Below are 13,518 nucleotides of genomic sequence, written 5' to 3' on the forward strand. Positions count from 1 at the left end.
CACTGATATTTGACATTTGCTTTAGATTTGGCTTCGTTCTCACTTTATGAGTTTCTCTTTAGAGGGAGCTAGGTTAAAGTAACAATTCTAGCAATTCTAGCAACTTCTATAGTTTTTAGGAGATCTAAAAAACAGACAATCCCTTTTCCCTCCTCAAATAACTAGCGTTATACTAAGAAAATGGAATTCATTAAGTAGGCACGGACCTACTGGCACAAATTAGATTTGCTTATCATACATCTTCTTCGCAAATTGAGTAAATGTGATTCTAAAATGTAACTTGACTTTATTTCCTTATAGTGATGAACTACTAAAAAGTTTTCCAACTAAGGTTTTTCTCCTGGCGAATGATGCACTTCATATCCAAGAATATACTTTATTGAAAAAGGTTTAAAAACTGCAGTAAAAAAAGCTATTGAGGGAATACAGTATGTGAAAAGTTAAGTTTGTCAGAATGTTGCACATTTGAAACATCTAAAAGCAAAGACAAGATCAATATCTGAATGTTTAGCTAGGTAGAATAAGAGTCAGGCAGAAAGAGAAAGCAAACACACTACTGTGACATTCAAGTCAGATCAGAGCTGAAATTACACCTGGTAGAAAAATATAAACATTTGCAGAAGTAGTCAGAAAATAGCAATCACATTTGTATTTTATTTATTTTTATGTGAGCACCACAAACTTGATATTATGCAGATGTAAATTTAAAAAGTTCCCAAAAATTACTAAAACTTCCCAGAAATCCTGTTGTATCACCTCAACCAATGGTCAATAGCTTGGTTTTAAAGATTATTTTGCTTCCTCTGGCTATCTTTTAATCTTTAATCTCTAATATACCCCCAAAACCCACAAATATGTGTACACTATTTACATATATTGATGGCTTTTAGTTATCTTTAGATACATTCACCAATGATTTGTGTTTTGTTTAGCAAATGGCTTTACTGGTCTCACTAAGTTCAAGTTCTGTATGTCTACACACACGTCATTTGGAGTGTAGCGCTTGTATGGGAGACCATTCATTGACATTATCTCTGCTGTTCCTCTCTGGTTGCTGGTGCATCTTCAGTCACCTGGTTTGTCCATGTTCATGCTCTTTGTTCCTTTGATCTGACATTCCTTCTGGGACCAGCTAGGAACAGAGACATCAGAAAGATCATCATACACTCAAACTCATAGAAATAAAGTTCCTAGAATGGACATTCCCATTCAAGTCAATGTTCTTGGTCATTCTATGTATATGGTCGCAATCACAGCTCCTCATAGGATGATACTGCCAATCATTTGAATCCCTCCAAGGAATAATGTTTTACCTGGAATTCTCCTGCTAATTACTGGTCTTGGGTTTCCCACTGTGAAGACAAATTTACGACGTCAAATATCCCAGGGTGGAAATGTGACAGAAATGTTTGAATCCTGTTCGTCACTCTCTGCTTCACACTATCTGCTAAACCCAGATTCTAACATAACCTGTCACATGTCCACCCAGTGACATGCATATACGTGATTTTCAATGAAACATTGCATTATTTCCTCTATATTAAGTTATCTTTGACCAGAGGGGTGATGTTACTGACCTTTCTGCTGGAGGTTTGCGATACCAATGCTGGAGCCACTGTTGCTGGCTGAGTACTGAGGACCTGTGGATGACATCATAATGAAACATTACATCAGTCTTCACATAGAAACATCATGTTTTCACAGAGGGGCAGCTGTAGGAGTCATGAGGGGGGTGACGTACAGTAGAGGGGATTCAGTACAAAAGACTCACATCTGCAGACCTGTGTCTCACTTCAGAAAACCAAACACACCCTTCTTTGTTTCATGTAGTGCATCAATACACTATATAGCAACTGTAGACCAAAACAGGCATAGCATACTGTAGCCTACAATACGTTTATTTTACTAGATGTTACTATGTACCCAGAGTTCTTCAGACCTCATGGACGAGAGTCAATAAAGACATGTGTGTCTGTGAGGTACGTACCTGAGACCACTCTCGTAACTTTGGTGACCTTGGGCTCTCCCTCGATGACTCGAGTGACCTTGGTGAACTTTGGCTCACCTTCAATGACCCTGGTCACCTAGTAATCATAATCATGTATTAGATTTATGTAACGCTTTTCCCGATTGCTAAAAGTGATTTGGTGGGTACATGGGTGGGTACATGGCTGGGTACAACAGTTGAAACATGGGTTGTTACATTGGTGTTACCTTGGTGATGGTAGGCTCTCCCTCAATCACCCTTGTCACCTTGGTGATGATAGGCTCTCCCTCAATCACCCTTGTCACCTTGGTGATGCTAGGCTCTCCCTCAATCACCCTTGTCACCTTGGTGATGGTAGGCTCTCCCTCAATCACCCTTGTCACCTTGGTGATGGTAGGGTCCCTTTCAATAACCCTAGTTACATGGGTCACATCAGGAACTTTAGAAAGAGAGAGAGGACAACAAGTTTAGCAACTGGAATAAACAACAACAAAAGGGTCATTGAAGAACATGAAGTTTAAAGGGCACACTAGTGAGATCTGAAGGATCGAATGAACTTAGAAACTCTAGACTCCACAAACTACAGACATGTAGTGTGTCAGTGGTTCCTCTACTCCTTCTTTAATAGAGATGACAGTTTATAGGTTTTATCAAATTAGACTGAATGGCAATATTTCACAGACTCTAAAAGGATTCATATGACTGGAATATTTTACATAATCAAAGGAATTGTGGATATGTGCTTTGCGGATACTTTCGAGGTAAAGGCTTTCTCCATGACATCAGTTTTCCCCTTAGAATTGCAACTACACTACCGGTCAAAAGTTTTAGAACACCTACTCATTCAAGGGTTTTTCCTTGTTTTTACTATTTTCTGCACTGTAGAATAATAGTGAAGACATCAAAACTATGAAATAACACATATGAAATCATGTAGTAACCAAAAAAGTGTTAAACAAATCCAAATATATTTTATATTTGAGATTCTTCAAAGTAGCCAGCCTTTGCCTTGATGACAGCTTTGCACACTCTTTGCATTCTCTCAACCAGCTTCATGAGGTAGTCACCTGGAATGCATTTCAATTAACAGGTGTGCTTGTCATGCCCTCATCTGTTTCACCTGTCCTTATGATTGTCTTCACCCCTCCCAGGTGTTGCTGATTTTCCCCAGTGTATTTATCCCTGTGTTTCCTGTCTCTCTGTGCCAGTTCGTCTTGTATGTTTCAAGTTAACCAGCGGTTTTTCCCATACTCCTGCTTTTGCTGTTCTCCTTTTTCTAGTCCTCCCGATTTTGACCCTTGCTTGTTCTGGACTCTGTACCCACCTGCCTGACCATTCTGCCTGCCTTGACCACGAGCCTTTCTGTCACTCTGTACCGCCTGGACTCGGATCTGGTTTTGATATTTTGCCTGCCCACAACCATTCTCTTGCCTTACCCTATTGGATTAATAAATATTGTAAGACTCCAACCATCTGCTTCCTGTGCATGCATCTGGGTCTCGCCTTGTGTCATGATAGTACCTTCTTATGAGTTCATTTGTGGAATTTCTTCCTTCTTAATGCATTTGAGCCAATCAGTTGTGTTGTGACAAGGGAGGGTTATACAGAAGATAGCCCTATTTCGTAAAAGACCAAGTCCACATTATGGCAAAAACAGCTCAAATAAGCAAAGAGAAACAACAGTCAATATGGAACATTTCTAGAACTTTTCTTCAAATGCAGTCGCAAAAACCATAAAGCGCTATGATGAAACTGGCTTTCATGAGGACCGCCACAGGAATGGAAGACCCAGAGTTACCTCTGCTGCAGAGGATAAGTTCATTAGAGTTACCAGCCTCAGAAATTGCAGCCCAAATAAATGCATCACAGAGTTCAAGTAACAGACACATCTCAACATCAACTGTTCAGAGGAGACTGTGTCAATCAGGCCTTCATAGTCGAATTGCTGTAAAGAAACCACTACTAAAGGACACCAATAATAAGAAGAGACTTGCTTTGGCCAAGAAACACAAGCAATGGACATTAGATCGGTGGAAATTTGTCCTTTGGTCTGATGAGTCCAAATAGGAGATTTTTGTTTCCAACCGCTGTGTCTATGTGAGACACAAGAGTAGGTGAACAGATGATCTCCGCATGTGTATTTCCCACCGTGAAGCATGGAGGAGGAGGTGTTATGGTCTGGGGGTGCTTTTCTGGTTATTTATGGTCAGTTATTTATTTAGAATTCAAGGCACACTTAACCAACATGGTTATCACAGCATTCTACAGCGATATACCATCCCATCTGGTTTGGGCTTAATGGGACTATCATTTGTTTTTCAACAGGACAATGACCCAACACACCTACAGGCTGTGTAAGGGCTATTTGACCAAGAATGACCATCAGATGACCTGGCCTCCACAATCCCCCGACCTCAACCAAATTGAGATGGTTTGGGATGAGTTGGACCACAGAGTGAAGGAAAAGCATATAACAAGTGCTCAGCATATGTGGGAACTCCTTCAAGACTGTTGGAAAAACATTACAGGTGAAGCTGGTTGAGATAATGCCAAGAGTGTGCAAAGCTGTCATCAAGGCAAAGGGTGGCTATTTGAAGAATCTCAAATATAACACTTTTTGATTACTACATGACTCCATATGTGTTATTTCATATTTTTTAATGTCTTCACTATTATTCTACAATGTAGAAAATAGTAAAAATAAAGAATAAACTTTGAATGAGTAGGTGTTCTAAAACTTTGGACCGGTAGTGTATCTCTTTCAGAATCTTGACTAGAGATAATTGTATAAACAGTTAACTTGAACTTCTGTGCATATTTCTCTTTGAAGTCAGGAATTAACCACACAAATCAAAGGTCAGGATTAAGCCCAATAAAGAAGGGTTATTTTACCCAGAACAGATAAAAACCTTCCCAGGTGTCTGCTACTATGGCAAGTATTTTCTTGTTGCTGTCTGTACTGTAATTATCTGAACAGACATAATGGTTTTTCCTCTTGGACGTGGGTCATGAATTTAATTGAAGGCCGATATCCTCCCTATCTGAACTGTGCCAACTATTCTATCAACTCTTGTAGCACAATGTCTTCAAGTCATTCCAAGACTAAATGTGAAATATCGTTTACAATTATATACACTGAGTGTGCAAAACATTACATGACATAGACTAACCTGGTGAATCCAGGTGAAATATATGATCCCTAAATGATGTCACTTGTTAAATTCACTTCAATCAGTGTAGATGAAGGGGAGGAGACAAGTTAAAGAAGCATTTTTAAGCCTTGAGGCAATTGAGACATGAATTGTGCATGTGTGCCATTCAGATGGTGAATGGGCAAGACAAAATGTGATATGGTATTAGGTGCCAGGCGCACCAGTTTGAGTGTGTCAAGAACTGCAATGCTGCTGGGTTTTCCATGGTCAACAGTTTCCCATGTGTATCAAGAATGGTCCACCACCCAAAGGACCTCCAGCCAACTTGATTTAACTGAAACATTGGAGTCACCATGGGCCAGCATCCCTGTTGAACGCTTTCGACACCTTGTTGAGTTCATGCACTTACGAATTGAGGCTGTTCTGAGGGAAAAAGGAGGTGCAACTCAATATTAGGAAGGTGTTTCTAATGCTTTGTACACTCAGCGTATTACACAAAGCTAAGATTTATGCATGAAGAATGTTGCTTCGATCTGTAACTTACCTGACTCAATGATGCGTGTGATGATCGTCCTCTCTAGAAGAAACAGAAGACACACAGCAGTTACTCACTGGACAACAACAAAGTTACAAATAAATGTAATTTCAATGCAAAAAGGTACAGCGGACATGTAAGACTTGAACAGATATAGTTGAACTCACTCATGAATGTGAGGGGGATTTCCTTATAGCTGTATCCTGACACGAACTGCGAATGAATGGAAAGAAGGATTAGAGGCTGTAAACCATATTATTGTAGGTCTGTGTACACATCGTTCTGCTCAACTCCAATGCAGAGGGCAACAATGAACCTTCAGATGCACTGCTTGGGTTTTGTGAAGGCAGGAGAAATGCCTTCCTCTATTATGTGGTGGGTACTGTATTTGCTCAAGGCTTTACATGACGTCTTGTCATCTTAAGGTAATTTTGTAGCAAACACTTAAAGGTTAATCTCATCTTGTTAGCTCAGGGTTCTCTGGCATTGTAGTCATTTTCCTAATCATAATAACCTGTCTGGCCTTGTTCAGTACTGTAAGTAATGCTGTGGCACGATAGTCATGTGGGTGTGGCCTATTGTCCTGGTTCATTATATGGGCGTGGTCTGTTCCTTTATGTGGGTGTGGCCTGGTACTGTACCTTGATCTCCATGTACTTGATGAGTCTTCTCAGCAGCCCAAGCAGGTCAGAGTTTCCAGCAGGCAGCTCTACAGGACATTAGAGTACAGGGTGTTAGACATACTGGTAACACTTTATACTAGGGTTCATACAGCACAGTACAGGGTGTTAGACACACTGGTAACACTTTATACTAGGGTACATACAGTACAGCACAGTACAGGGTGTTAGACATACTGGTAACACTATATACTAGGGTTCATACAGTACAGTACAGTACAGGGTGTTAGACATACTGGTAACACTTTATACTAGGGTTCATACAACACAGTACAGGGTGTTAGACATACTGGTAACACTTTATACTAGGGTACATACACCACAGTACAGTTACAGGGTGTTAGACATACAGGTAACACTTTATACTAGGGTACATACAACACAGTACAGGGTGTTAGACATACTGGTAACACTTTATACTAGGGTTCATACAGCACAGTACAGGGTGTTAGACATACTGGTAACACTTTATACTAGGGTTCATACAGCACAGTACAGGGTGTTAGACACACTGGTAACACTTTATACTAGGGTACATACAGTACAGCACAGTACAGGGTGTTAGACATACTGGTAACACTTTATACTAGGGTTCATACAGTACAGTACAGTACAGGGTGTTAGACATACAGGTAACACTTTATACTAGGGTACATACAACACAGTACAGGGTGTTAGACATACTGGTAACACTTTATACTAGGGTTCATACAGCACAGTAGAGGGTGTTAGACATACTGGTAACACTTTATACTGGGGTTCATACAGTACAGTACAGGGTGTTAGACATACTGGTAACACTTTATACTAGGGTTCATACAGCACAGTACAGTTACAGGGTGTTAGACATACTGGTAACACTTTATTCTAGGGTTCATACAGCACAGTACAGTACAGGGTGTTAAACATACTGGTAACACTTTATACTAGGGTTCATACAGCACAGGGTGTTAAACATACTGGTAACACTTTATACTAGGGTACATACACCACAGTACAGTATAGGATGTTAGACATACTGGTAACACTTTATATTAGGGTACATACAACACAGGGTGTTAGACATACTGGTAACACTTTATACTAAGGTACATACAGTACAGTACAGGGTGTTAGACATACTGGTAACACTTTATACTAGGGTTCATACAGCACAGTACAGGGTGTTAGACATACTGGTAACACTTTATACTAGGCTACATACACCACAGTACAGTTACAGGGTGTTAGACATACTGTACTGGTAACACTTTATACTAGGCTACATACACCACAGTACAGTACAGGATGTTAGACATACTGGTAACACTTTATACTAGGGTTCATACAGCACAGTACAGGGTGTTAGACATACTGGTAACACTTTATACTAGGGTTCATACAGCACAGTACAGGGTGTTAGACATACTGGTAACACTTTATACTAGGGTTCATACACCACAGTACAGTACAGGGTGTTAGACATACTGGTAACACTTTATACTAGGGTACATACAACACAGTACAGTTACAGGGTGTTAGACATACTGGTAACACTTTATACTAGGGTACATACACCACAGTACAGTTACAGGGTGTTAGACATACTGGTAACACTTTATACTAGGGTACATACAACACAGTACAGGGTGTTAGACATACTGGTAACACTTTATACTAGGGTACATACACCACAGTACAGTTACAGGGTGTTAGACATACTGGTAACACTTTATACTAGGGTACATACAACACAGTACAGGGTGTTAGACATACTGGTAACACTTTATACTAGGGTTCATACAGCACAGTACAGTTACAGGGTGTTAGACATACTGGTAACACTTTATACTAGGGTTCATACAGCACAGTACAGTACAGGGTGTTAAACATACTGGTAACACTTTATACTAGGGTACATACAACACAGCACAGTACAGGGTGTTAGACATACTGGTAACACTTTATACTAGGGTTCATACAGCACAGGGTGTTAAACATACTGGTAACACTTTATACTAGGCTACATACAACACAGTACAGGGTGTTAGACATACTGGTAACACTTTATACTAGGGTACATACACCACAGTACAGTATAGGATGTTAGACATACTGGTAACACTTTATACTAGGGTACATACACCACAGTACAGTATAGGATGTTAGACATACTGGTAACACTTTATACTAGGGTACATACAACACAGTACAGTACAGAATGTTAGACATACTGGTAACACTTTATACTAGGGTTCATACAGTACAGGGTGTTAGACATACTGGTAACACTTTATACTAGGGTACATACAGTACAGTACAGGGTGTTAGACATACTGGTAACACTTTATACTAGGGTTCATACAGCACAGTACAGGGTGTTAGACATACTGGTAACACTTTATACTAGGCTACATACACCACAGTACAGTTACAGGGTGTTAGACATACTGTACTGGTAACACTTTATACTAGGGTACATACACCACAGTACAGTACAGGATGTTAGACATACTGTTAACACTTTATACTAGGGTTCATACAGCACAGTACAGGGTGTTAGACATACTGGTAACACTTTACACTAGGGTACATACACCACAGTACAGTTACAGGGTGTTAGACATACTGGTAACACTTTATAGTAGGGTACATGCAACACAGTACAGGGTGTTAGACATACTGGTAACACTTTATACTAGGGTACATACACCACAGTACAGTTACAGGGTGTTAGACATACTGGTAACACTTTATACTAGGGTACATACAACACAGTACAGGGTGTTAGACATACTGGTAACACTTTATACTAGGGTTCATACAGCACAGTACAGTACAGGGTGTTAGACATACTGGTAACACTTTATACTAGGGTTCATACAGTACAGTACAGTACAGGGTGTTAGACATACTGGTAACACTTTATACTAGGGTACATACACCACAGTACAGTTACAGGGTGTTAGACATACTGGTAACACTTTATACTGGGATACATACAACACAGTACAGGGTGTTAGACATACTGGTAACACTTTATACTAGGGTTCATACAGCACAGTACAGTACAGGGTGTTAGACATACTGGTAACACTTTATACTAGGGTACATACAGTACAGCACAGTACAGGGTGTTAGACATACTGGTAACACTATATACTAGGGTTCATACAGTACAGTACAGTACAGGGTGTTAGACATACAGGTAACACTTTATACTAGGGTACATACAACACAGTACAGGGTATTAGACATACTGGTAACACTTTATACTAGGGTTCATACAGCACAGTACAGGGTGTTAGACATACTGGTAACACTTTATACTAGGGTTCATACAGTACAGTACAGTACAGGGTGTTAGACATACAGGTAACACTTTATACTAGGGTACATACAACACAGTACAGGGTGTTAGACATACTTGTAACACTTTATACTAGGGTTCATACAGCACAGTACAGGGTGTTAGACATACTGGTAACACTTTATACTGGGGTTCATACAGTACAGTACAGGGTGTTAGACATACTGGTAACACTTTATACTAGGGTTCATACAGCACAGTACAGTTACAGGGTGTTAGACATACTGGTAACACTTTATTCTAGGGTTCATACAGCACAGTACAGTACAGGGTGTTAAACATACTGGTAACACTTTATACTAGGGTTCATACAGCACAGGGTGTTAAACATACTGGTAACACTTTATACTAGGGTACATACACCACAGTACAGTATAGGATGTTAGACATACTGGTAACACTTTATAGTAGGGTACATACAACACAGGGTGTTAGACATACTGGTAACACTTTATACTAAGGTACATACAGTACAGTACAGGGTGTTAGACATACTGGTAACACTTTATACTAGGGTTCATACAGCACAGTACAGGGTGTTAGACATACTGGTAACACTTTATACTAGGGTACATACAGTACAGCACAGTACAGGGTGTTAGACATACTGGTAACACTATATACTAGGGTTCATACAGTACAGTACAGTACAGGGTGTTAGACATACAGGTAACACTTTATACTAGGGTACATACAACACAGTACAGGGTGTTAGACACACTGGTAACACTTTATACTAGGGTACATACAGTACAGCACAGTACAGGGTGTTAGACATACTGGTAACACTTTATACTAGGGTTCATACAGTACAGTACAGTACAGGGTGTTAGACATACTGGTAACACTTTATACTAGGGTTCATACAGTACAGTACAGTACAGGGTGTTAGACATACAGGTAACACTTTATACTAGGGTACATACAACACAGTACAGGGTGTTAGACATACTGGTAACACTTTATACTAGGGTTCATACAGCACAGTACAGGGTGTTAGACATACTGGTAACACTTTATACTGGGGTTCATACAGTACAGTACAGGGTGTTAGACATACTGGTAACACTTTATACTAGGGTTCATACAGCACAGTACAGTTACAGGGTGTTAGACATACTGGTAACACTTTATTCTAGGGTTCATACAGCACAGTACAGTACAGGGTGTTAAACATACTGGTAACACTTTATACTAGGGTTCATACAGCACAGGGTGTTAAACATACTGGTAACACTTTATACTAGGGTACATACAGCACAGTACAGTTACAGGGTGTTAGACATACTGGTAACACTTTATACTAGGGTTCATACAGCACAGTACAGGGTGTTAAACATACTGGTAACACTTTATACTAGGGTACATACACCACAGTACAGTATAGGATGTTAGACATATTGGTAACACTTTATAGTAGGGTACATACAACACAGGGTGTTAGACATACTGGTAACACTTTATACTAAGGTACATACAGTACAGTACAGGGTGTTAGACATACTGGTAACACTTTATACTAGGGTTCATACAGCACAGTACAGGGTGTTAGACATACTGGTAACACTTTATACTAGGCTACATACACCACAGTACAGTTACAGGGTGTTAGACATACTGTACTGGTAACACTTTATACTAGGCTACATACACCACAGTACAGTACAGGATGTTAGACATACTGGTAACACTTTATACTAGGGTTCATACAGCACAGTACAGGGTGTTAGACATACTGGTAACACTTTATACTAGGGTTCATACAGCACAGTACAGGGTGTTAGACATACTGGTAACACTTTATACTAGGGTACATACACCACAGTACAGTTACAGGGTGTTAGACATACTGGTAACACTTTATAGTAGGGTACATGCAACACAGTACAGGGTGTTAGACATACTGGTAACACTTTATACTAGGGTACATACACCACAGTACAGTTACAGGGTGTTAGACATACTGGTAACACTTTATACTAGGGTACATACAACACAGTACAGGGTGTTAGACATACTGGTAACACTTTATACTAGGGTACATACACCACAGTACAGTTACAGGGTGTTAGACATACTGGTAACACTTTATACTGGGATACATACAACACAGTACAGGGTGTTAGACATACTGGTAACACTTTATACTAGGGTTCATACAGCACAGTACAGTTACAGGGTGTTAGACATACTGGTAACACTTTATACTAGGGTACATACAGTACAGCACAGTACAGGGTGTTAGACATACTGGTAACACTATATACTAGGGTTCATACAGTACAGTACAGTACAGGGTGTTAGACATACAGGTAACACTTTATACTAGGGTACATACAACACAGTACAGGGTGTTAGACACACTGGTAACACTTTATACTAGGGTACATACAGTACAGCACAGTACAGGGTGTTAGACATACTGGTAACACTTTATACTAGGGTTCATACAGTACAGTACAGTACAGGGTGTTAGACATACTGGTAACACTTTATACTAGGGTTCATACAGTACAGTACAGTACAGGGTGTTAGACATACAGGTAACACTTTATACTAGGGTACATACAACACAGTACAGGGTGTTAGACATACTGGTAACACTTTATACTAGGGTTCATACAGCACAGTACAGGGTGTTAGACATACTGGTAACACTTTATACTGGGGTTCATACAGTACAGTACAGGGTGTTAGACATACTGGTAACACTTTATACTAGGGTTCATACAGCACAGTACAGTTACAGGGTGTTAGACATACTGGTAACACTTTATTCTAGGGTTCATACAGCACAGTACAGTACAGGGTGTTAAACATACTGGTAACACTTTATACTAGGGTTCATACAGCACAGGGTGTTAAACATACTGGTAACACTTTATACTAGGGTACATACACCACAGTACAGTATAGGATGTTAGACATACTGGTAACACTTTATAGTAGGGTACATACAACACAGGGTGTTAGACATACTGGTAACACTTTATACTAAGGTACATACAGTACAGTACAGGGTGTTAGACATACTGGTAACACTTTATACTAGGGTTCATACAGCACAGTACAGGGTGTTAGACATACTGGTAACACTTTATACTAGGCTACATACACCACAGTACAGTTACAGGGTGTTAGACATACTGTACTGGTAACACTTTATACTAGGCTACATACACCACAGTACAGTACAGGATGTTAGACATACTGGTAACACTTTATACTAGGGTTCATACAGCACAGTACAGGGTGTTAGACATACTGGTAACACTTTATACTAGGGTTCATACAGCACAGTACAGGGTGTTAGACATACTGGTAACACTTTATACTAGGGTACATACACCACAGTACAGTTACAGGGTGTTAGACATACTGGTAACACTTTATAGTAGGGTACATGCAACACAGTACAGGGTGTTAGACATACTGGTAACACTTTATACTAGGGTACATACACCACAGTACAGTTACAGGGTGTTAGACATACTGGTAACACTTTATACTAGGGTACATACAACACAGTACAGGGTGTTAGACATACTGGTAACACTTTATACTAGGGTTCATACAGCACAGTACAGTTACAGGGTGTTAGACATACTGGTAACACTTTATACTAGGGTTCATACAGCACAGTACAGTACAGGGTGTTAAACATACTGGTAACACTTTATACTAGGGTACATACAACACAGCACAGTACAGAATGTTAGACATACTGGTAACACTTTATACTAGGGTTCATACAGCACAGGGTGTTAAACATACTGGTAACACTTTATACTAGGGTTCATACAGCACAGGGTGTT

At 39.8% G+C, this 13,518-nt stretch overlaps 1 protein-coding gene across 3 annotated transcripts in view; it reads right to left on the bottom strand.

The window, feature by feature from the left end:
- Positions 1–362: 362 nt before the first annotated feature.
- Positions 363–13,518, bottom strand: part of LOC110507664 (periostin) — a 71,548-nt gene continuing 58,392 nt past the window's right edge. Inside the window, exons 15-22 of one of the 3 annotated variants that reach the window (XM_036964823.1) lie at positions 6,316–6,383; positions 5,842–5,887; positions 5,684–5,716; positions 2,371–2,426; positions 1,988–2,084; positions 1,578–1,640; positions 1,314–1,352; positions 363–1,132 (exon numbers count right to left, since the gene is read on the bottom strand). In XM_036964823.1, the coding sequence (XP_036820718.1) occupies positions 1,089–1,132; positions 1,314–1,352; positions 1,578–1,640; positions 1,988–2,084; positions 2,371–2,426; positions 5,684–5,716; positions 5,842–5,887; positions 6,316–6,383 (446 nt within the window). In that variant the 3' untranslated portion in view covers positions 363–1,088. Of the gene's footprint in view, positions 1,133–1,313; positions 1,353–1,577; positions 1,641–1,987; positions 2,085–2,214; positions 2,427–5,683; positions 5,717–5,841; positions 5,888–6,315; positions 6,384–13,518 lie in introns of all 3 variants that reach the window. The other 2 variants (XM_036964822.1, XM_036964821.1) reach the window with 2 other exon arrangements.

This window comes from Oncorhynchus mykiss, chromosome 27, assembly GCF_013265735.2.
Source record: "Oncorhynchus mykiss isolate Arlee chromosome 27, USDA_OmykA_1.1, whole genome shotgun sequence".
NCBI lineage: Eukaryota > Metazoa > Chordata > Actinopteri > Salmoniformes > Salmonidae > Oncorhynchus > Oncorhynchus mykiss.